The sequence below is a fragment of the Typopeltis vanoorti genome, chromosome 10 (assembly GCF_054136105.1).
Source record: "Typopeltis vanoorti isolate ZY-2024b chromosome 10, IOZ_Tvanoo_1.0, whole genome shotgun sequence".
In the NCBI taxonomy this organism is placed as follows: domain Eukaryota; kingdom Metazoa; phylum Arthropoda; class Arachnida; order Uropygi; family Thelyphonidae; genus Typopeltis; species Typopeltis vanoorti.
In genome coordinates this window covers 103,418,324-103,445,110 of record NC_143558.1, presented here as the reverse complement: position 1 = coordinate 103,445,110, position 26,787 = coordinate 103,418,324, and the positions used below count along the sequence as shown (strand labels likewise).

The following is a 26,787-nucleotide window of genomic DNA, read 5'->3' as shown; positions in this document are numbered from 1 at the left end:
AAGCAGCTGGAGTAGATGATATTTGACCAGAAATGCTCAAGTATGGAGGTATAAAAGTCTTACAGTGACTGCAATGCATAGTTCAGAGGGACAAATTCCTGATGATTGCAGTAGAGTAGAGCTCTCATAGTACCATATATAAAAAGGGATGTGAATGTGAGAATTACAGAGGTATTTCATTACTGAGTATTCCTGGTAAGATATATGCAAGTATAATTGAGAAACGGTTGAAAAGGATTGTGGAAGAGAAGACTGGTGAAGAACAAGCTGGATTCCGGCCAAATAGAGGCTGTCAGGATGAGATCTTCACTTTATGACAAAATTATTGAGAAATCATATGAATATAACAAAGATCTGTATTTAAGTTTTGTAGATCTGGAAAAGGCATATGACAAGGTGCCAAGAGAGAGAGGCTATTCAAAACTCTACAGTTGTATGGTGTCAGTGGGGCATTATATCAAGCAATACTTTGTTTAAATGAGTTGTAAGTCAGCAGTTAGAATTGATGGAAATACAGGAAGATGGTTTAATGTTAAATCTGGTGTCAGACAAGGATATACATTATCCACACTGTTATTCATTATCTATGTAGATCACATTATGAAGGAAAGTGGTATTAAACCAGATATCATAATTGGAAATGTTAATGTTAGCTCTTTGGTTTATGTGGATGATGTTATACTTTTAAATAAATCTGCTACAAGTCTGTAATATTCCCTGACTAAATTGAATAACTATTTTGTAATAGATATGGTATGAAGGTCAGCAATAAAAAGACAAAGACAATGAAAATAGGCAGAAATATTGAAATGTCAACTCCGTTGTGAATGGAAAAACCTGTGGAACAAGTAAAACATTTCAACTACTTAGGCACGATTTTTAGTGAAGATGGTAAATTAAATATGAAAATAGACAACAGAATCAACAAAGTTGGTATAGTAGGAAGTCAATTGAATAAAATCATATGGAATAAGAGAGAAATTAGTCGGAACACTAAATTAGCTGTATACAAGACAGTGTTCAAACCAGGTTTTCCAGTTTTTAACTTATGGAAATCTGAGAGCTGGGTCAGAAGTAAAACACTTGATGAAAGACTAGAGACTGCAGATATAAGAGTCCTGAGAAAGATTAGTGGCACGAACAGATGGCATCAATGGCAATATCATATTAAAAATTAGGATATTAGGAAAGAACTTGACATTGTCAGCATCCAGGAATGCGTTAGCTGAGCTAATCTTGTGGTAAAGTCACTTAAACAGAATGGGAGAGGAAAGATTAGCAAAACAAGTGTTCTCTGCCAGGTTGGCAGGATAACAACCCAGAGGAAGATCAAGATATAGGTGGATTGATACAGTACAAAGTGCCTTAGATGATAGAAATATAAGATCTGATAATGTTGGAGTCTTGACAAGTAACAGACTGTTTTGTAGGAAAATTGTAGATAGGAAGTTAGTAATGATGTAAATTTTTCATGTAGTACTATCATATCCTGTACCTGTTGAAGGTACATGGCAGGAATTTGATGATAATATTTGTATTTAATAAATTTATTCAGTAGGCATGTATGTAGTTTTTTCATCAAAATCCTGATGTAACCTTTAATGATCACATGAATTACAATGTACTAAACCAAAGACTGGTGTAAACAAAGAAATTTTACCAGTCATCTTGTATGGGAAGATATTATTCATAAATCGCTATAAAGAAAATACCTGCAGTGATTTCTGTGTCTATGTTATATTAAACTAAAAGTAATGTGTAAGTCACTGTCAGCAATAAATGTAAAATTTGTGGTTTTCTTATATGATGAATATAGCACACAAGAAGATTTTGGAGGTTGTCTTTTACACCCACTTGCTATGTATGCTGGCATATGTGGTAATGATAAAGTTGCAGTGGAATTAAAATATGCAGTAATGGTTAATTTTCAACTTAGCTAAACATACATAGACAAAGTCGATATTAGATCCAACATTATTTCAAAGCCAAATGTTTGTAGAAACTAAGAAAAGTTTGTAAAAATGGGGCATTGTTCGTGTCTTTTAAGTAGTGGAAGCTGAGGCAACTTTGATACCGAGGATTGTATTCTCGTAAGCTCTCAAGTCAGTTTTACGAAACTTTCATCATAGTTTCTACAAACATTTGGGTTTGAAATAATGTTGGATCTAATATCCACTTTGCCTATGTAATTTTACATAGCTGAAATGAAGCCATATAGCTCTTTCTTTAGTAATTATTTTTACACTCTGACTGAGAGTTCACTCACGAAAAGTATGTTTCTCTGACATTTTATTTCCTTAGTACCGAATAAAAGTTTTTGCTCTCTTAAGGTTTCTGCCTGGTCTTTGAAGAGAACCATCCAGTTTGAAACAGTTCTCCGGCCAATGAAACCTTAAAAAATGCACCAATAAAAGGCGAATATATGTATGCTAGGAGTGCTCATGTCTTTTAAGTGGTGCAAGCTAAGACAACTCTGATTTTGAGGATTGTATTCTCATAAGCTCTCAGTTCAGTTCTATAAAACTTTCATAGTTTCTAAAAACATTTGGCTTTGAAATAATGTTGGATCTAATATCCACTTTGCCTATGTAATTTTACATCACTGAAATGAAGCCGTATGGCTCTTTCTTTTAGTAATTAGCTAAACATATTCTAGAAATGCAGGGAAAAACTTATAGCCCAATTTCTCAGATTGAAACATTAGCGAGATTTAAACAGTCAACAGACATATTCAAGCAGTTCAAATATCTCATCAGTGAACTTTAAAATTGCCAACCACAACTACCTTCATTTAAGCCATGTAATTAATCTCTTAAGTCACACTCTAAACTTTCACTACTTGGTTAAGAATTAAACTTAACTTAAACTGAATGGAAGTGTGTTTTGAACTGTCCTAAGTGCTATGGCACTTAGGACAGTTCACAAATTCAATTTTATATGTCATATTGAGAGAAGTTTAAGGTTTCTTCCAACTCGCATAGCTAATAAAATATTATTAGAAACTTTTAATATCTAAATAATACTAAAGCAATAACTAGCAGCCTCATCAAAACAGAAGCAGCAGCCATGAAATCATTAAAAGAAAATCAGGATATTTGATCAGCTTGTCAAATATAACCCAACTCTAATAGGATTGAAAAGAAAACCATAGAATTACATAAGTTGGTCACCTCCTGGGCCACAGGCTTGGTTAAAATGCTACCTCCACACCATGCTTGCTCCCTGAGAATTTACTGTCTTCCTAAGATACACAAGAGAATGTACTGCTTCAGCCAATAGTTGAAGGTATTGACATCCCCAATAATCAGCTAGCCATGAAACTGACACCAGCACTCAAGGAGTTGCTTGGCTCCTCCTATATAAAAAAAAAACAACACTTTGTAAACAAAGTCAGTTTTGACCAATTTGTCCTTTTCACAAATATCCCAATTAAGGACAATTCTTTTAAAAGATAGATTTCTGCCCAGTATCTTGGTCCTCTTTCCTCATGTACTATGTTCTGGTTATTTCGTGTGGCAAAATACTTTTTACTTACAAAAAGAAGGCATGGTCATAGGCTCGCTGCTCTACCCTCCTATTTGTTAACTTTTATATAAAAGCTTTTGAGCAACATGCTCTAACATTGATGATTCTTTAGTTATTTGGCCTCACAGCTACCAGGCTTCAGTCACCTTCCTGAGCCACTTCAAGAAACAACACAAACCCATTCAGTTCACCACTGAATGGAAGTGTGTTTTGACTTTTATTCTTGGATACGCTTATCACATGTCTTCCTTCTGGCAGTTTTGCTTTCACTGTTTATTGTAAGTCTGCACATACCAGCCATTATATGCATTTAAACTCTTACCACCATGCAACACAAAGACTAGATGTTGTTAAAACACCAAAAACAGGGATCCTTTCCTTCATGGTGACATGAAGAAAAGGACCTATGGAAACAACTATGATGTTATAATAAAAATTCAGTTTAATGTAAAGCAAAATAATCATTTGATGTTTCAACTTTCACATTAAGGTTATCATCTGAATACACATATATCTACACTATCTGATCAAAAGTATCTAGACACCTACTCGAAACTGTAATCAGACTTTCCCTGTGACGCACTTTCCAGTAGTGGACATTAACATGGGGTGGGTCCACCTTTGCTTCTATGATAGCTCTAACTCTGCTGGGGAGACTTTCTACTAGGTGTCAGAACGTCTCTGGAGGAATGGCAGCCCATTCTTCCTGAAGAGCTGTACTCAGAGAAGTTCATGATGTTTGCCGTTAGGGTCTGGAGTGAAGTCGGCATTCTAATTCATCCCAAAGATGTTCTATGGGATTCAGGTCAGGGCTCTAGGCTGGCCAGTCCATTTCTGGAACGTTATTGTCCACAAACCATTCCCTCACAGACCTTGCTTTACGGCAGGTAGCATTGTCATTCTGATATAGACAATAGTCATCACCGAATTGATCCACCGTAGAGAGTATGTGGTAGATCAATGTGTCCTTGTTCCCTTCTGCATTTAGATTTCCATGTAGTGTTATGAGAGGGCCAAGTCCATTCCGTGAAATGACTTGGCCCTCCACGTCCTCTAAATTTTACTATTTGGTACTACACACGCTTGCAGGAGTCGTTCTCCGGGCATTCACCATACCCAGATCCTCTCATCAGACTGCCACATGGTAAAGCACGATTCATCACTCCATATCACGTTTCCAGTTGTCCACTGCAGGTGGCACTTAGCGTTCACAGGAGAAATGTTTGCTTATTGGCAGCTGATTGACCTTGAAACCTCCATTCCTCTTAACTCTCGATGTACAGTCATGGTGCTGACTGGACAGTTAGTAGCACTGCGAAACTCCTGGGTGATTGTTTCACTCAATGTCTGGCTATTTCCACGAACCACCTTCTTCAATGCTCGATGGTCCCTGTCTGTCATTAAATGTGGCCTACCCGGCCGTGGTTTTGTTGTGGTTGTGCCTTCACGTTTCTACTTCACAATCATGTCACCAACTGTTGACTTGGGGAACTTGAGGAGGGTTGAAATGTCTCTGACAGTTTTCTTACTGATGTGGCAACCAATAACTAGCCCACGTTCGAAGTCACTGAGCTCCCTTGACCTATCCATTCTGCTCGTGCATCTTATCACTGAAGAACACACACACACAGCTCCATGCTTCCTTTTATACTGTTAAGTGAGGTCGTAGTGACATCTGGAAGTCAGTTTACTAATTACAGAGGGTTGTCCGGATACTTTTGATCAGATAGTGTACAAAGAAACAAGCTATATTACAATTTATATTAAACTGAAGTTTTGCTATAACATGGTAGTTGTTTCTATAATTTTTAATAATGACCTAAAAACTTCTTCCGGGAGATTCTTTGGCACTATACCTTTTTATTAGTACCCCTCGTTATGTATTGAGACTCGCAGGAAATGAGTACGGAATAACTTGAAGTTTCGGCAGGACAAGTCCACATATGCAGTCTCTGTTTTGCAGATGATGTTATACTGTTTGACTCTAACATTCAGATTGGATTGCCCAAAATCACCTAGATAATTTATGTAAAAATTCAGCACTGATTGGGTTGGTAGTCAGCTAATCAGCTAACGCCTTTTTATTCCCGTATACGGGAGTAGGCGAGGCCATTTAGCCCTATCTAACTTTTGGAGACTGAGTGGGCAGTTCAATCTCCACTGGTACCAATCAGAGATAGATGGCCCAAGGCTATCAGTAATTAAACGGTACGCAGTGAAGAAAGACGGCTGGTAGTCAATAACAGTTCGTAGTCAATAACAGTAAAACTACAGTTCTAAAGAACGGAATAGAAAGAAATATTATACTAAATGACTTTATTCTTGAAGTAGTGATTGGTTTTCAGTACCTTAGTTCTTACATCGATACTGTGACATATTGAAAAGAAAGCACAAAGCTCTTCAATTTCATGAAGGTCTAATATCTGGAAATCTGAAACTCCAATCTCATCACTGCCATTAGTTTGGTACAAAACCACTAATCAAGTGGATTTATATATGGTGCCCAGACATGGAACATCACTACTCAGCGAGCAGTTAATATCATCAGTAGCTTTGGAACAACATGCCTTTGAACAATACTAGTTATATACATGGCAAGATCACTTTCTTAATACTGTTATTCTTGAAGAAAGCCAGCAAATATCCCTAATAAAAGCAATTCAAAAAAGCCAACTTAGATGGTTGTAACAAACAACTTAGACATCCATCTTCACCTACATTCAGTGCTCTTGCCCTACAGAGGAAAAAGAAGATGGAAAAAAAAAAAAAAAACAGTTTGACAGAAGATGAGGCTTGTGAACCATTTGACATTTACCACTTGGCACAAAACAGAGCAATTTTGCCCAATCTTTTATCTAATAGACTATCTCCATGCATTTGTTATATGAATATTTTTGTGTATATTGCCGTATTCAATAATGAATAAATGATGATGAATTTGTACTCTGGCCTTGTAAAACAGGAGGTAGCTTTTCAGGCTAATATAATAATGAGTGGCTAAATTATTTTGGCTGGCATATTGTTTGAATTGTAATCTAACTTATTTTCTGTTTTTTTTTTCTTTTTTTTTTTTTTTTAGGGAGGTATAAACACTACATGGAAAGAAGTCAAAAGATACCATAGACTGAGGAACAAAGAACCATGGTACCCACCTTAATAAGATGTAGGCCTTCCTTTCGCTGCAATGACTGCAGAAATACTATGGGGCATACTTTCCACAATTATATGATAGCGATCAATGGGAATTTTGGTTCCCATTGATCACTAATTAATACTTTTGGTTCCCATTCTTCCTGTATGCATGTAATGAGGTCCTGGACTGTTGTGAGGCAGACATCCCTTGACCTCACCCAGGGCTCCATCCCACAGATGCTCAGTAGGGTTGAGATCAGGGCTCTGTGGAGGTCAGTCAAGTGTGGTGATTTCAACCATGCAGTTATAGCAGTAACTTTATGATACAGTGCATCGTCTTGCTGAAAAAGACAATGGTCAGTTTATCTGCTCATTAGAAGTTGTAGTGTGATTTGTTGCACCATGACTCAGCTTTCACTTTACACACTCTTTGCACCACTTAAGATGATGCTGCATGTTGTTTTGGGTAATGTGGAAGTGCATATTACAGTCCTACCATGGAAACCCATGTTGTGAGTCTCAGTTCTGAATGTTTTTGTGCAGATTTGTGTTCCAGTTGATTCCTGGAATTCCATATTTTACATGTCAGCCAGCAAATGGTGGTTTCTAGATATTATCCTTTGTAGCACCATACAGTCACGTTCTGTGAATTGATAGGTTGTCCCTGCAACTGCAAGCAGCACTTGCAGTTGAATCCTTGCACTTCCATCTCAGTATGGTATCACTGTTGATCTGGCCAAATTTGTCAACAATTTGCTAAACAGATAGGCCTGCAACATGGCATCCTATCACAACATCTCTTTCAAACTCCATCAGTTCCCTTCTTGCAGCCGTTTCACCTGAACACAGTTACACTGACTTAGGAGCATCATTTTCCTTCAATTTATACTGGCTACAAACACAACTTGTTACATGGCATGATGCACCTTGCCCATGGTGGTGTCAATTGCCAACTTTCCAAGTAGTGTGTGTGTGTATACTCCAGGTGAAGAAGTATATCCTGATGTTTCAACAGGAAATTCTTCTTCACCTGGAAACTGTAGGAAGTTAAAGTTATTACTCTTTTTAGTAGTAGTCTCCATAATTTTATCAAAATCAATGCTGATTACAATAACATTAAAAGAAAGGATAATTTTTAGACATAGTGGATGCACTGTTAGGATATAATGGAAATTATATAAACTTATGTGAGCAAGTATTAATTATATAATATTAAATTAAAACAGATTTAGTAACAGTTCAGTATTATCACTTATGCAGTCTTGGAAACAAAGTGGACTTGAACAAGGTACCTGATAAACACCAGGCAAGCGTAGAATTGGTAATTTATTCTTTGTTGATAAATTACCACCTCTACACATTGTAAGTTTCCAGACTGTTTTGAAGGTGATAATTTCTTTGAAGATTGAGTATGGAGACTCTTTTAACATCCAGTTACAGTCTGGTTAGGTGATGATATTTATTGATAATTGTTTGATTTGAAACCTGTGTATATCCATTAGCAGTTATGGTAATTTTTATTTTGTTTAATTCTTCCACCAGAAGAATTAAAGCAAGGCTTTTGATAAACAGAAAATTGAGTGTTGCCTGTAGAACTGCCAATTATGAAAGTTTCCAGAAAGGGAATGGTATTGCTAGATTTACATTCAGTATGGAACTTGATGTTGGCATTACATGGAGTTTATATTATCTAGAAATTTTGATAATTCTATTTCTGCTGATCAAACTGCAACAAACATCATCATCTGTGAAGATGATGTCTTTGTTGCAGTTTACAACACAAAGCTAGATGCTAAATTGAGGAAAAACAATACTGAAAAGTTGAGTCTAGATATTCCATAAAATAGTCTGCCAAAACCGAGTTGGGACTGATCATAGCCTACATTCATGGTGAATTTGAATAAATCTATTCTCAGGGAAATAACTTTATAAGAATTGAAGAATTTCTCGAAGTTGATATTCTGGTGAGTAAAGAAATTAATCAAAAAGAAATCATTATTTTGTTATTTAGCAAACAAAGATAACAAAGTTGAGGATTCTTCAAGTGCACTCTTGTGAAGAATTTTGTTGGTAGTAGGTCATTCCCCCTCCTATATTAAAAACATACAACACTAACAAAATTAAGGACATCCCACTTGAAAAAAAGTGATTTATTAGTCAGTTTTGATGTCTCTTTCCTTTTCACAAATATCCCAATTAATGACACAATTAAAAAGGAGAAACAGTCATGGGCTCACTGCTATTCCCCCCAATTGCTAACTTGTATATGGAATCTTTTGAGCAATATGCTCTCTAGATTCCTATACTTTTTAAACCCTAAATCTGGCTTAAATACGTTAATGTTTTCTTTTTATCTGGTCCCAAGGCTGCCAGACATTACACTTTCCTCAACCATCTAAACAAACAACACAAATGCACACAATTCACAATTGAAATTGAAAGTCAGAACACACTTGTCACACGTCTTCCTTCTGGGAGTCTTACCTTCACTGTTTACCTACACATACTGGCCAATATATACACATAGACTCTTATCACCACCAAACACAAAAACTAAGTGTCATTAACTCACTAAAAAACAGGGCTTTGAAGACTTGCTCCAGTGAATAAGCACTTAAACATGAATTAAAATCATAAGAAATACCTTTCTGAAAAATGGCTACAGCAAAACTACTATCAACAAAATTCTTCATAAGACTCCACTTGAAAATAAAAAAAACTAAATTTCAATAAAACTATAGCCATTCCATACATTAAAGGGATATCAGACAAAATAAACAGAACACTACAGAAATACATCCTTAATGACACCTTTAAACCCCCTGCAAAATTAAAGAACTTATTCAACTCATCCAAGGATCCACTTCCTTCACAGGCCTACCCCGTCTTCAATGCACCTGTAATTTTCCCTATATAGTTGAAATGGAATGCACAATTTCCATCCGAAAAAAGGAACATAAATGGCACATTAAATTTAATAACTATGGTAAATCGGCCTTTCTGATCATGATCTGAATACTCGACATGGATTTGACTGGCTGTGATATGAGTGTAAATTTAAGGAGGCCTGTGAAATTCTTATCAGTCACCCTAATCTTAACAATAATGGTGATCTAAAAATCCCAAGAATATGGATGGCACATATTCAACCCACATAACCCTTTGGTCTAAGAGTTAATTATAATTAGGACTGTAAGTAAACTGGGATCTTAACTCTAATATAACATCACTTATGTTAAATTATGGAGTAAGCCACCACTTTTGCTGTATTAAAACTATCTATATGAATTTGTTCTCTGATGATGATATAAATAGAATATTATAGCTTTGATGTAGTTTTTTTAAATTTATTATTTATTATAATTTTTTTTTTTCACTAGAAATCAGGTCAGTAGAATAATGGTTGATCAAATCATTGTCACTTCTCATACTGTTTGCAATGCAATGTAGCTTGTCTTTGTATATACGAGGTGGTATCAAAAAGTTTCTAGACTAGCTCTGTTTACGAGAGATTACTTTATTTATCTACGTTTACACACCTTCAAAATAGTCCCCTTGCATATGAATACAGCGCTCCCAGTGTTCTTGCCACTTCTGGAATGTTTCCAGGAAGTCTTCTTTTCGAAGCATATCAAGCACCTTCTGCAAATTGCACTTGATCTCCACAGTGGTGTCAAAACGGGGACCTTTGAGCTGGATCTTCATCTTCGGGAAGAGGGCGAAGTCTGCAGGAGCCAAATCTGGCGAGTAGGGTGTTTGCGGAAGTGAGATCATGTTGTTTCTGGTGAGAAACTCACGTGTGAGGAGAGCTCAGTGACAGGGTGCATTGTCGTCGTGAAGCATCCAGTTTTTTGCGCGCCATAGATCTGGTTGCTTTCGCCGAATGTCCTCCCTCAGACGCCTTAAATTGACGGTGTGGCCCCTGAGGACGAATTCTCAGTGTACAATGCCGTGAATGTTGAAAAAGACGATGAGCATGCACTTGGTCGAGCTGCGGACCTGCCTCACTTTTTTCGGTCGAGGAGATGATGTCTTCCTCTTCCACTGTGAAGACTATTGCTTCGTCTCAGGGTCGTACCCGTACACCCAATTTTCGTCACCAGTAATGATCCTCGACATGAAGTAATGATCCACAACGTGGTGTTCCTTCTGCTCCTGGGTCAGTAGCCTGGGGAAGTTGAAGGTCTTCCTGATCTCTCATCGTCTTCCAATGATGTTCTTCTGCTCTTGAAGCACGCGTGCCACTCAAAACACCTCGAATGACTCATTGCAGCATCGCTGTAAACTTGCCGAATCATGTCAAACATCTCTGTGGCAGATTTGCCCAGTTTCATGCAGAATTTTGCGTTTGCTCTTTGTTCTAACTTGCTGTCCATGATGAAAACATAGATGTGGTAACGCAGGTGGTCAGAATAGCATCAGTTGCACAGCTCCCGATGTACACAGGACGATGTCTTTTGGCACACTGACTTATGAAGGTAGGTGCTCCCTGTGACTGTGCATGCAGCCTTGTGCTGCAATCTGTTGGCATGTTACAAACCTAGTGTCGAAACTTTTTGATACCACCTCGTATATAGGTGTGTGTATGTACTCCAGATGATGATCTTAATATGATGGTTAAAACATCGGGAAATTAAAGTAATTATTCCTAACATGGTTGTAGTCTCCATAATTTTATTGAAATGAATGCTGATCACTGTAATACACTAAAAAAAAATTAAAATAAAATAAAAATAAAAAAAGCAGGAATCAATGGCAGTATCTGTGATCAGTTTTATGATGATGACATTGTGCACTTATATCTTAACTATTTGAGTGATTAAAAAAAAAATGTGTTGTATAACACAATATGTTGTTAATAAAGAATGGAAAATTATCCAAAAGAATGAAATGACTGATGGTTATTAATTCAGTGGTGTAAGATAAACACAGTGAACGAAGCTGAAAATACAGTCAAAAATAAACATGTTATATAGAAATAGTGGATATTAAAGATCCAACATTATTTCAAAGCCTAATATGTAGAAACTTCAGAAGTTTTGAAATTTTGACCAGACCAGAGAGATTATGAGAACATAATCCTCATCATTAGGGTTGTCCCCGCTTGATGAACACTGCCCAGATGTCTGTATATTTGCTTTTTATTACTATGTTATAATTCCTTAAGTTGTGGATATTGTAGTGTAATATATATGATTTCCTGGTAACTTTAACTGTTAATGAACAAACATTTTTTCATATCACAACACTGCTTGGAAAGAAGTTGACGGACACCATAGTGTAATGAACAAACAGCCATGGTGCCAACCTTAATAAGATGTAGAACTCCCCTCTCTTTTCCTACAATGACTGCAGTAGTCCTACAGGGCGTAGTTTCCACAAGTGTATGAATAGAAGCTGATGGGGATTTTGAACCATTCTTTAGGCATATAATAAGATCCTGGGCTCTTGTGGGGGGTGGATGTCCCTTGAGCTTACTAAATGCTTCAGTTCCCACAGATATTCAGTAGGGTTGAGATCAAGGCTCTGTAGAGGCCAGTCAAGTGTTGGTACATTCATAGCCACAAACCATTCAATTACAGAAGCAATCTTAAGACATGGTGCATTGTCTTGCTGAAGGAGACAATGGTCTGTTCCGTAGAAATGCCACAAAGTAGGAAGCATTGCAGTGTCCAGAATGTTCAGTTACCTCTTGGAGTTCAGTGTTCTTGGCACCACAACAGAAGTCCAAGGCCAAACCAGGAAAAACAGAATCCCTATAGAACAAGTTGACTAAAAGGACCATACCATCACACCACCACTTCCAAATTTTGTAGTTGGGGTTTTGCACTCTGCACAACAAACGTTCAACCTGTTTTATTTAATGACTGCAAGAAAAAAATCAGAAATTCCTGTGAAACAAAACAAAAGAGAACGACTCTCACTTCAAACTATAGAATTACTGAAAAAGAGAAAAGAACTGAAGAAATCTGAAGAAAATTTTTTAGAATACAAAATTATCTGTAAGTTACTAAGGAAAAGAATTCCAGAAGACTACAAAGCTTTCAGAATACAAAAACTAAGAGAAGCAGTGCAAAAACCAGCCTGAAAAACATAGAGAAAGATTTAAATTTTAAAGTCAATTCCATCTGCTTTACAGGATCAAAATGGAGAAAAACATACTAATTGAAAAACGATAGAAGAAATTGTGCAGAATTTTTATAAAGATCTCTGTGCAACTAAGTGCCAAGTTTCAGAACCTATCATTCCAAAACCAAACAATATACCAGATGTACTTCCAGAAGAAATAGAACATGCCTCTAAGAAAATGAGTAAAGGTAAAGCCTCAGGACTTGATCATGTTAAGGCTGAAGAAATCCAACAGGGTGGACCAATTATTTTTCAAAGCCTTGGCTGCTAGAGTCACATGGTACTTCAAAGAAAGAAAGATTCCATAGGAATGGAAGACCTCAAAAACCATACTACTATTCAAAAAAGGGAACAAGTAAAACATAAAAAAAATTTCGTCCAATCTGTCTACTCTCTCACATATATAAAATCATAAACAGAGTAATATTGAACAAAATCCAAACACACACTCAAAGACAACTCCAGTAGAGAGCAGGCAGGATTCAGAAGAGGCTTCTCCACAATAGATCATATCCAGGTCATTTCACAACTAACAGAAAAATGCAGAGAATACCGAATCCCTCTATGTTTCCTCTTTATTGATTTTAAAAAAGCATTTGATACCATAGAACACAATGCAGTCATCAGTGCCTTACTGGAAATAAATATGGACTTTACTTATATCGACATGATAAAAGAAATTAACAAAAATAATACCACACAAATAACCCTATTTGATCAACCTATAAATATAGATATAAAGAGAGCAGCAGGAGTAAATGATATTCGACCAGAAATGCTGAAGTATGGTGGTATAAAAGTCTTACAGTGGCTGCACTGCATAGTTCAGAATGCCTGGACAGAGGGACGAATTCCCAATGATTGGAGTAGAGCTCTCATAGTACCTATATATAAAAAGGGAAATAAAACTGAATATGAGAATTACAGAGGTATTTCCCTACTGAGTGTTCCTGGTAAGATCTATGCAAGTATACTTGAGAAACGGCTGAGAAGAATTGTGGAAGAAAGGCTTGGTGAAGAACAAGCTGGATTCAGGCCAAATAGAGGCTGTCAGGATCAGATCTTCACTTTACGACAAATAGTGGAGAAATCATGGGAATATAACAAGGATCTGTATTTAAGTTTTATCTATTTGGAAAAGGCAAGTGACAAGGTGCCAAGAGAGAAGCTATTCAATATGCTACAGTTATATGGTTATATGGTGTCAATGGGGCATTATATCAAGCAATACTTAGTCTTTATTTGAGTTGTAAGTCAGCAGTTAGAATTGAAGGAAGTACAGGAAGATGGTTTAATGTTAAATCTGGTGTGAGACAAGGATGTACATTATCCCCTCTGTTATTCATTATCTATATGGATCACATTATGAAGGAAAGTGGTATTAAACATGATATCAAAATTGGAGATGTTAATGTCAGCTCTTTGCTTTATGCGGACAATGTTATACTTCTAAATAAATCCGCTACAAGTCTGCAAGATTCCCTGACTAAATTGAATAACTATTTTGTAATAGATATGGTATGAAGGTCAGCAATAAAAAGACAAAGACAATGAAAATAGGCAGAATCAGTGAAAAAGTCAACTGTGTTGTGAACGGAGTACCTGTGGAACAAGTAAAACATGTCAGCTACTTAGGCACGATTTTTAGTAAAGATGGTAAATTAAATATAGAAATAGACAACAGAATCAACAAAGCTGGTTTCTTTCAATTTCTTTCAATCAATTTATTCAATTGATAGGAAATCAATTGAATAAATTCATATGGAATAAGAGAGAAATTAGTCAAAACACTAAATTAGCTGTGTACAAGACAATGTTCAAACCAGTTTTAACTTATGGATCTGAGAGCTGGGTCAGAAGTAAAACACTTGGCCAAAGACTAGAGACCGCAGATACGAGAGTCCTGAGAAAGATTAGAGGCGTGAACAGATGGCATCAATGGCAATATCATATTAAAAACGAGGATATTAGGAAAGAACGATATTTATCAGCATGCAGGAATGCGTTAGCAGAGCTAATCTCAGGTGGTATAGTCACTTAAACAGAATGGGCGAGGAAAGATTAGCAAAACAAGTGTTCTCTGCCAGGTTGGCAGGAAAACGACCCAGAGGAAGACCAAGATATAGGCGGATTGATAAGGTACAAAGTGCCTTAGACGATAGAAATATAAGATCTGATAATGTTGGAGTCTTGACAAGTAACAGATTGATTTGGAGGAAAATTGTAGATAGGAAGTTAGTAATGATGTAAATTTTTCATGTAGTAGTGTCATATCCTGTACACCCGTTGAGGGTACATGGCAGAAATTTGATGATGATGAAGACAGGGTGTCTGAGAAGGCGACATGATTCTCCCCAAATCTATTTACCAGCACTTTAAAATACATGCAGAAAAAAAATTGAGCTAAATGGAATAAGCATAGATGGTGAAAAACTACAAATCCTTATGTTTGCTTTGCCCGATAACCTAGTACTGATATCCCACAACCCAAAAGACCTAGAAGAAATGGGTGAAAAAATATACACAAACAGCAGTAAGATAGGCTTAGAATTGAATCTAGAAAAAACAAAATATATCAAAAACATATACACAAGTGACAGTCACCTATGTATTAATAACATCCCTATAGAACAAGTTGACTCTTAAAATACTTAGGAGAAACAGTAAAAATGAATAACGATTTATCTGAAGAACTAGTGAAAAGAAAGAAAGCTGCATGGCTGTCATTCATGGAATGACAGCCATGCAGTCATTCCATGAATGACTGCATGGAACATGAACATGAAACACGGAACTGAGAAAGAGATCAGGCATAAAAGATGTGGAAACTGCAGTATATGAAAGCAAGATGAGATGGGCAGGTCACATGGCCAGACTCACGGATAACAGATGGACATATGGAATACTCAACTGGCAACCAGGAATAAAGAGAAAACCAGGAAGACCACCTACAAGATGGGAAGATCCACTAGTGAAATCTATGGATATAACATTGAAGAGAGGCTCGAGATCGTTGGTAATGTTGTTGGAGGCATCTTTGTGACCTGCACTCATGGAGAAATCCTGAGTGAAACACAGGTCCGTCAAGTAACCTGTTTTATTATTTTCACTTCTCATTCTGTTTTAACGGCCTTTAACACTTTAGATTGTCCATGTTTCACATTCTTGAATATTAATAATGTCTTATTCATTTACAATTATTTTATATAAAATATGTATGTGCATTATTTTTTCTTTTAATCAGCACCTGGTAATGTTGCTGAAAATGTTATATTAGAAAGAGAAAGTGAATCTACAATAACTTTTGTTGAAGGAGCAAAAGAATCATACTTAGGATATGTAACTCTCAAAGTAAGTTTACTATTAAGTTTATAAAAGTAGTATTCCATTTAATTGTGATTCTTATATGAATTGAATATAATTTCATCCAGTTTTTTATTTATTTATTTTTTAATTAATATATTTTTTTTTTTTTTTGATATGTGGAAGTTTTTCTGATAAACATTTTTTTATGATTCAAAATTTATTGCATTATAATGTTAATCTCATACAAAAATATTAATTGTTACAGACAGTTTTTGGAGATCATACTAGTAATGTTTGTAATTTGTCACTGTCCGAGTGGATAGCCGATATGGCCGAGTGGATAGTGTATCTGGTCTCCAGCCAAAAAGCTGTGGGTTCAAATCCTGTCGTGGGCATGAATGTTTGTGATTGTCTGTGGAAATACCAGTGGTAGTTGGTAGTAGATGGCATTGGAGTATTTGTGGTCAGTTGGTGATTGAATGGTGAAGATGGAGTTGTAGAGCAGGTGCTCTTCCTCCATGAGTCCTTGGACTCCCTGGAGGTGTCAAATAATAATAATAATAATAATATCCTTTATTCCTAAAGAATTTTATAAAAGCTCTTCATAATTAAGTTCATTTTATTACAGTTCTGCTTAATTTTATTCCATTTCACTGTGTTATTTGTTAATTTTCTATTCTATCAGATTTTATATATATTTTTCCCTAAGGGACTACTGACTTTTTGAGTTCGATGAGATCTTCCTTTTTATCTTTTTCTTACCATCCGAATCAAAAATGTTTTCTAATCCTTCCTCTGCTGTTCATTTAAGAAACATACAAGTCCATGTCACCAACAAAAATTCAGTAGGCACTTCACATTATTATTTCCTGACGCTATCTCCATCACTGCACCCTACCTCTACTACCATCGCCATCTACTGTCTACCACCACTATTATTTTTGTTTGTAAATTGCATGTGTTCTGAAGGGCCAGTTTGTCTGTATACTGGATGAAAAACCCAAGTTTTCGGGAGAAAAAAACCCTGCTACCTCCGTATGAAATAGGCTAACTCACTTTCAAATGAAAAAATCCATATAAAGATTCCTCCCGTCATGACGAGAATCGAACTTGTGCCTTTTCCAGTTGAAGGGCACAACCGTTATTCTTCCAGTTGCACTACAGAGGCGCTTATTATTAAATTTGTCATTTAATCCAATTTTTCCCAAAACATTTCTACTTATCTGGGTTTTGCTTTGCTATTTAGGTATCCGCCAAGAACCAATTATTGTTATTAATTTTTTTAATTGACTTCTTTATATGATGCAGAAAACGTCTGTACTTCTTTCTACAAAAAAAAAGTTTCATGGGATTGTAGCATGACATCATGAGTATCATCGTCTAATTTTCTAATTTGTGAACATTACTTAAAATTGTCTGTCATTTGAGAAGTTTGTGTTTAGTGTTGAATGCTATAGCTTCTTCCTTTCCTTGAATATAATGTGTCATGTACCATTTATACATATAGTAAAAAAAAACTTTTCTCAACTAGTTGTAATCCAGAGTATTTTAATAATAAGGTTAAAATTACACCTTTTCTCTACTCATAAAAATATGTCTTCTGGTCTAGCTCCCACTGATGACATTTAGTAATGGTTGCTTTGGACTGACTTGCCTCTTGGGGAGTAGAGAGGTTCTCCTCAGGAGTAGGTTTTTGCATGTCATTGAGTTTCTTGTCATGGAGTGATCAGTAGTGATCCTTTCAAGTTACACAGTGAGATTTAGAGGTGATCTTGATGTACCCCTGCACTTTAACAGTACCTTAGTAAAGGCTGAAACCAGTCTGGGTAGTGGCTCTCTCAATAATGCATAGCATTATACACAGCCGAAACGATGAGCTTTGCATTGTGAGATACTAAGGCAACTGATACAAAGTCAACATCCTCTTTATACAAGTAGTCAAGTTTGGGGAGATACTTAGTTTGTTTACACTTTAATCAAACTTAGTTTGTTTACACTTTAATAAAGGATTAAACAAGAATATAATTTAAAAAATTTTTAATTTATAACCAATCTTTCAACAATATATATATTTTAAATACAGGCAGCCGTCAGTTTACGACGGTTCAATTTACGCCGATTCACAATACCCAATGCCTGCGCTTACTGTAGTGTGGTCTGACTAAGAAATGATACTAGCAGGCACCCTAGTGTTTGAGTGTTTATTACCGAGCTACTACGACATATATGTATTAAACTGAGTTTTACTATTGAATCTACCTAATTGTTCTATTTAATTTTTTTTACATACATACGTAATTAAATTGATTACCTTCTATTATTAGACATGGTAATTATATACCATGTCTGATAATAGAAGTGCAGAAAAGTTAACAGAACTTGGTGTTAAGAAGGCGTGGAAATCAATCGCACTTGAAAAGAAGATGGAGGTGATTCGAAGAATGGAAGATGGGCAGACACGTGCTAATGTTTGTAGAAGTATGAACTTACCTCCATTGACTGTTACTACAATCATGAAAAATAAAGATAGAATAAAACAGTATGCGCAACAATCTACGGTAGTACTAAATGCAAAACATGTAAGATATAACAGAGGTAAACTTCACAAAAAAATGGAAAAATTATCATTATGGGTGGATGACTTGAATCAGAAAAACATTCCTCTGACACAGGCTGTTATAACTGAGAAAGCAAAAACAATTTTTGAGGATCTTAAAAAGACAGATGGAGAAGAAGAAACATTTCATATAAAGATGGTTCATGAGATTTAAGTCTCAAAGTAAGTGCCATAGTGTCAAATTATGTGGTGAGGCAGCAAGTGCAGATGTTGCGGAAGCGGCTGCTTTTCCTAAAGAATTTCAAGACTGTGTAGATCAAGGAAGTTATCCTCCTGATCTCATTTTTAATGTCGATGAGACTGGACTCTACTTGAAAAAATTGCCATCATGCACCTTCATTTCCTGTGAAGAACGTTCTGCTCCAGGTTTTAAAGCTGCAGAAGATAGACTTACCCTTTTGGTGGGTGGAAATGTCTCCGAAACTTTGTTGATGTTGGTGTACCATTCACAGACACCACCTGCCTTCAAGGTTCTAAAAGTCATGCTGCCAATCTATTGGAAATGGAACAAGAAAGCTTGGGTAACACAAGACATTTTTATAGATTGGTACACAAATTATTTTTGTCCTACTGTGCTTCGCTTCTGTAAAGAAAATGATTTGCCAGCCAAGGCATTGCTTCTCTTGGATAATGCCCCTGGACATCCTCAAAACCTTGCCGAAGTAAGAACACCATTGGATGTCAAGGTTATTTACATGTCCCCAAACACAACATCGCTTTTGCAACCGATGGATCAGGGGATTATATCAATCTTCAAAGCCTATTACCTCCGTATAACATTTATGGAAATGGTAAGAGTCTTGGACACTTCAGGAAAAACTATTAAAGACTATTGGCGGTCATTTGATATTTTGAAGGGCATTAACAACATCAAGGCAGCTTGGAATGAAGTGTCAGCAAAGTGTTTGAAAGGAGCATGGTGAAAACTTCTTCAGCGTTTATGCATGACTTTGAGGAATGTGATACTAACTGGAGACACTGTAGATATGAGAGTTTTAAGTAAGATTAGGAGAGTGAACAGACTCTGGGTCTCGAGATCTTTGCACAGTAGTCCAGATGTCTTTTTATTAAGCCTCGTATAGGGGAACAATAATAATCTATCCAATAACCTCTCTATTCTTCAATAATCTGATGTGCTGTTTTGGTTCACAATATATGCCCTTGAAACCTCCTCTCTCTCTCTCTCTCTCTCTCTCTCTCTCTCTCTCTCTCTCTCTCTCTCTGTCCACAATCACCCCCCAAATCTGTCTTCATCATTTTCATGTAATTTGGTTCCATGAATATAGTACACATTTCATAAACTCTTCTTTCCAAAGTGCATCATCTTATGCTTGGCCATATTAAACTGGCAGCCATTTACCTTTATCCATACTGCTAGTCTAATTAAGACTACCTGCAGAATCTCTGCATCACCCTCATTTATTACTGCTCTTCCAAGTTTAGCATCATTAACTCCTCCAATTTATTATTATTATCAACAGACCTCCATGGAGTCAAGAGATTGATTGTGGGAGGTCCCGCTCTCACATGCACAACTCACCATACCTTGATTTAAATGCATTCACTGTCCCTGCATTTTGTCCATGCAAAAAATCTACTCCTCATCCCCTTGTTTACGCCCACCTTTAACAGATTTCAGGAATGGCCTCTTGATCCTCTCCCCCATCTCCAGATATTCTGTGAAAAAGCTTATTCACATTAATCTGGTAATTACCCCTTACCAACTCCATGGATCAGAAACCAGCTTTGTCAATTATGTCTGAACCCTCTCCAACATCTCATCATCCTTTTGCAGTAATCCATATGTAGTCTGATCAAAGCCTTGTACAGGGGGAATCGATTTCCCCTGTACAAGGTTTTCCACGATTTCCACTGCTGTATTGTCATTGCAACTTGTCCACGAAATTTCAAGTCACTCTGCCATTACCCCCAGATCTTTTATCACCTCCACCTCCTCTAAAATATTCCCCCAATCCTATACTCTGCATCCCTATCATCATCATCCTCAAATTCCTGATATGAACTCTCAGTGGGTATGCAGGATAATTATGATAGTACTACATGAAAAACTTGAACAGGGGAAATCGATTCCCCCTGTACAAGGCTTTGATTTTCGTCTTTTTTTTCGTCGATCAAGTCTTATTTTCAGAGAAATACTAACTTCTGATCAACAATTTTTCTTCAGATTAATCTGTTATCTGTCAAGCTTCTAATATTATTAGATCTTATACTGTATTTCTCCGAAAATAAGACCTAACCGGAAAATAAGCCCTAGCATGATTTTTCAGGATGTTCGTAATATAAGCCCTACCCCAAAAATAAGCCCCAGTTAAGATCCTGAGCCAGACAGACACATTTAGTACGTCCGTTGCAACACACGATGGACGTATTGAATTATAAAATAATAATATTAATATATAATTAAATATAAATAAATAATATTATTGACATTAATACTTAAAATAAATGATAATATAAATTATAATTAAGTTTGTAAATACCCAAGCTGGTGCCTTTGTACGAGAGGTAAATGCCTATGTAAACAGATGAACTCGAGACTTATTGCCGAATGACCAATCAGAGTACAGACACAACGCACGAATAACATGCGCACTTGATAACGAACGGACGTGGTTGTGTGTCTAATATGAATCTTCATAATTCAATACGGTGTGTGTTGTAACAGATGTACTTAATGCACTCGTGTGAAATAAAGAAAGGTTTTCTGAATTAATTTTGGTGCCTGCAATTTTTCGTCACTTTTATGTGGACCATCAATCTTAACTGTCATCATTTTTGTTGCCACTCCTGTCTCATAAGTCTTCAATTAACACTTGATTTAATGGTAGATTTAAAGGGAATAATATTTTGATCCCCAGACAAGATGAGTGCTAAAAGAAAGACCTATTCTGTCGAGTACAAAAAAGGAATCGTGGAGGACTTCCGGGGAAAGAATCTTACGGCTTTCTGCAAAGAGAAGAAGTTGGATCTCCGAATGGTCCAAAAATGGCGAGCAGAGTACGATAACTCAGTCAACAGGTGGACGAGGGAAATGCTAAGAAGCGCAAGTGTGGATCAGGTTGCAACCATTATTTCCTGAGCTGGAAGACATCATCCGTGAATGAATTGCTGACAGGAGAGCAATGGCTTTGGTTTTGCGCAGGGCTGATATTCAAGCATTTGCCCTTGCAATGGTACCACAGTTAGAAATATCCCCAGAAGAATTCAAAGCATCACAACACTGGCTGGATGGCTTCCTTCAGCGATATGAACTGTCTCTGAGAGGATCGATAACACTGTTCAAGCTGGAAGATACTAAAGTTATTAAACGTGCACTTGCATTCAAGTCCTTTGTTGATGGCATCCCCTGAAAATAAGCCCTAGTGCGTCTTTTGGAGCAAAAATTAATATAAGACCCGGTCTTATTTTCAGGAAAATACAGTATTTTTGTCTTTTAAGACTTTACTGTATCAATCCATCTACATCTTGGTCTTCCTCTGGGTTTTTCCTGGCAAAGAACACTTGTTTTACTAATCTTTCCTTTCCCATTCTTTTTAAGTGACCATACGATCTGAGATGAGCTCTACTAACACGTTCCAGAATGTTAAAACAATGGCAAGTTTTTTCCTAATATCTCCATCTTTGCTTCCCAAATTTTAAAACTTACACTTTCCAATATAAACTAACACCCCCCCCCCACACACACACACCCATTCCGACAGGTTATTTAGGTCTTCTTGCAAAGCTACATCTGCTCTACTTCTCGCAATGCTCTCCAACTTTGCATCCTCTGCAAACAACTGTATATAATCATTTAAGCCCTTTATGCAACAGAGTTTTATGTTGAATCTTGTCAAGTGCCTTTGCAAAGTCCAGAAGTATCACCGAGTTAGACATTACCTTTATCCAACTCCATTGTCACTTTGTTATAAAAAGTAAGCAAATTACTAAGCCAGGTCACCTATCCTTCACACCACGTTGTCCTTTACCCATTTTTGAATTCTCCTTTACCAATTTCTCTAATACTTTAACCATTACTTCTGAGATGCTGATTGGTGTCTGTAATTTGCTACTTCTGTCTTGAGCCTACTTTATGCAGTGGAGCTATTTTGTCCTCTTTCCAGTACTGAAGCTTAAATTAAATATCTTGGTCAGAGAAGCTGATAATTCCCTTGCATGTTCTCATAATACATTGGTCTCTATATGCCATCTAATTGCATGGTTGCACTTGTATTTAGGTTCTGCAATATTTTAAGCACCTCCATCTCCTATCAATCAGTGTCACATCTAGCATTACTATATATCACCACCTAGATGGTATACACCCTGCAAAATGCCCACTCAATATTTCAACAATTTGGTTTGGGTTCTGTTACCGCCCCCACCACCACCAGCACTTTTGAAGTCACCATTCCCTAGTCATTCCATCAGCTAGCTTTCTTTCAGAATTAGCTTCAGTCTTCTTTACCGTACTAGTCCCCCTTCTTGCCTGCATCTTATACTGCTCATGGGCATGCTGATCACCTTTTTCTTTATAATCCCTACACAACCTTTTCTTTGTGTGTGACTCCTGCTTAATGAAACTATTCATCCATCTAACTTCTGATTTATCCTTCTTACTGAGAGTATATAAGTGTGCTCTTCTGTATATCCTGCATTGTGTTTGCATTATAGTAAAAAAATAGCCTTATCTTGGTGTTGGAAACTATTAAATGAATGGTACTAAAATCTGTTGTTATTTTATAACCAAGTACAGACATTTGCCTTTGAAAGTAAAATCAAAAAACAAAGTTTTGAAAATGATCATGAGCTTAGCAAAATAGAAACATTCAACATGAATTGTTTAGCATTATATTGCTTAAAAGATATATTTTATGTACAGCCTGTAAGTTTGCCTTTCATTAATACTTGTATAGTTTCTGGCCTGATAAGACAGATCAAATCCTATATTTGCCTTTTAAATAGTACATATGCATGGTGATCACCTTTTTCTTTATAATCCCTCCACAACCTTTTCTTTGCATTCTTAAGCATTCAGCCATGTCGAAATGTTTTTCAAAGTTTGTTTCTTACTTGAAGATTTGGATGTTTATTATCATTTTCTTGATGGCTTCTTTTAAAGTTATATATATAATAACATGTCTAATTTCATTTAATCATTGCCACTGCTATATTTAAGCCTTTTAGGCTCATATAGATTAACATCTGAAGGAAATTTTTTCAGATGTTAAATAATGTATTAAGCACTAGAGATCAGGACATACAAATTACAACAGCTATTCTGTTTGATACTATACAGAAAGTTAAACTGCTTGAATTAGAGACAGTTTCATGTAAAAGTGCTATGCGATTAGACAGTGAGATATGCCACAGAGGAAGTATACGAGTTTCTTGAATCATTGGAGAGAGATTAATACAGTAATCTACCTTTTTTTTTTTTTTTTTTTTTACATTTGGAAGGCAGTTTGTTGTTCCGATAGCTTAAGTGTCTGATATTTGAAGTACAATTACGTGATGCTGCACCAGAAGATGGTTGGCATGCAAGGGTTGGTTAACTGAAGGGTCATTGTTTTGAAGGTTACATTAACAGTAGATTACGGTATACATAAAGAAAAGGAAATAGTAGGTCTTTTAAATAGCAATATAGGATACAAAATTCACACATTGAAAACACTTTTGGAAAATTTGAGAAATTGGTAATAAGTACTTTTTAGATTTTTGCTATGTGGACATAGGCTGCTCGTTATTAACATCGTTCCAGTATAAAAGTGTGCATTTGGAGAAAACACACACACACACACAAAAACTTATTGATTGCCTTATTGTTGATAGGGACATCTTCAGATTGGTTCAGGATATAGGAGATTTAAAATATGAAGTGACAATAAGGAAATGATTGCAGACAGTCATGAAAAAAAAATGATTTTCATAGCAGCATTCTTGTATAATGAGACATGATTAATCACAACAGTTATATTTACAGCTGTTTTCGATATGTATTTTTTTTTCCCCCATAATTGAAGTAAGGAAATGATTGCAATCATAAAAAGGTATATTTCGTAGAGGCATTTTTGGGAACAGTGATGTTACTCATAAATCACAACAGTTACATTGTTGTGATTAATGAGTAACATCACTGTTGTGTTTTTCTTCATTAAAACAGTTCACTAAAGGCAAACAGCTTTATGGGTAGGATTCATGTCTTAGAGGATGGGAATTGTTGGATGAGGCACTCTTTCACTTTTTAGGAGAATCCCACTAATGAAAGGCATTTAGACTATAGTACATTAGTATTAGTACTTTGGGACTGCTGAGGATTAGATAATCAGAAATCCTGTTCCAGACACCAAAGATGGAACTTTTTCATGTCACTTCAGGTCTTTAGTAAGCATGGTGGTGGTCTCACATTAGGCAGTGAAATTCTTCAACCATTATTTGAATCTAGGTAATCCAAGATTCAAATCTGATTATTGCATTCTGACAACAGAAACATGGAATGTTTCTGTTGTTTCTACAAAAACAATTTTTTTTTTTTGTATTTGTAACTTTTTGTCACAAGCAAATACCTAGGTATATTTGAAAAAAGTATTATCTGTAGAAGATCTCTGAATGCTGCACAATTTTGAAACAGGAAACAACTTTAATATTTAGTTCTTTTAATGAAAAACCTATAATACGTTAGTATCATGGGCGGGCTAAAACTTTTTCTTTTGTACTTTTTATTTACATTATCCGGAAAACTGCTCTAGACCAAACATGGAACTTTCACAAGCCACTTCTGAAACCACAACCTGTTGGTTGGGGAATGAATACTTTAACCACTCAGTCAACCAGGTTGACAAATAATATGCCTAACATAATAGCTTTAAGTAAACTATATATACTAGCATATAAAAAAAAAAACTCTTCTATAATAAGATAACCATTATTTAGGAGGTTTAAGCGCTTTCTTTTTTAATATTTATTTATTTAGTGTATAAATAAATAAATGCCTGTGCATACTTGCTTATACAGACCATGAGGTCCATACAGACAAGTATGGTGTCATCACATGAAACCAGTGTAATACTATTATTTTATCTGCAAACTGGGTGTGTTTTCTGGCCAATTTGCCAGTATATGTACAGGATGCAAAACTTGGTTTGGGAGAAAAAACTGTTACTCCTGCATGAGATAGGCTAACTCACCTTCCATTTAAAAGTCTAAATAAAAATTCCATTCAGTTACATACTCAGTTGTTTTTTTCCATTTGAAGGGCATGCTGTCCTATTGTTCTTCCAGTGCATTACAGGGGTACTTTTTTTTTTTTTATTGTTATTTCTCAAGATGCATGATATGGTTCTTCATTCTTGGTTATAGTGGGAAGATTTAGCATGGAGTTTGTGGTTATTGTGTGTAGGTTTGATATTTGTGATCAATAATAAATTACCATTTTTAGAGATTATGACCTCAGATTGGTATATTTTTGGAAGTCTGTACATAAACCTACACTTACAGACTTCTACTATCTCCCAAATCAAAAATTTGGTATCATCAACTACTTTTGTTATGGATTGACACATACACATATAAAACTACATGGGATATTGGTGTAGAAACTAAAGGAAGGTGCAAGAGAGTTGGCAACATCCTTCACCTGCTTGTTAACATGAGCCTTGGCACATACATGATACCTTAGCAGTGGCAGAAGAGCATGATAATTCCATTATACAAGCATGGACCTAAGACAGGTACCAATACAGACCAACTAATATCTCCATTTTGGTCACGAGGGTATGATATTGGTTAGGAATATCATACCATACCATACCCTAATGACAACAATGGAGATACTTGGGTATGGTTTTGGTTAAGAATTATATCAAAAGATGGATAGATAGTACTATGAGCGTTTAATAGAAGTCAACATGGTTTTGTTAAGGGTAGATCGCTTTAGAAATCTGCTCATATTCTATCACAGAGTGACAATATAGCTCAGTGGAAATGATGTATCATGATACTTTTTCGATTTTTCCCAAGACATATGACAGGATTCTGCATATGAGGTTGTTATACAACCTCAAAGGGATGAGTGTTCA

The 26,787-nt window shown here is 36.1% G+C and overlaps 1 protein-coding gene across 2 annotated transcripts in view; it reads left to right on the top strand.

Annotated features, from left to right (window-relative positions):
- The window catches only part of FBXO11 (F-box protein 11), a 412,771-nt gene that overhangs the window by 131,966 nt on the left and 254,018 nt on the right, over window positions 1-26,787 (top strand). For both annotated transcript variants that reach the window (XM_090399679.1, XM_090399680.1), the window contains exon 7: window positions 16,031-16,137. In XM_090399679.1, the coding sequence (XP_090255805.1) occupies window positions 16,031-16,137 (107 nt within the window). The remainder of the gene's footprint in view (window positions 1-16,030; window positions 16,138-26,787) is intronic.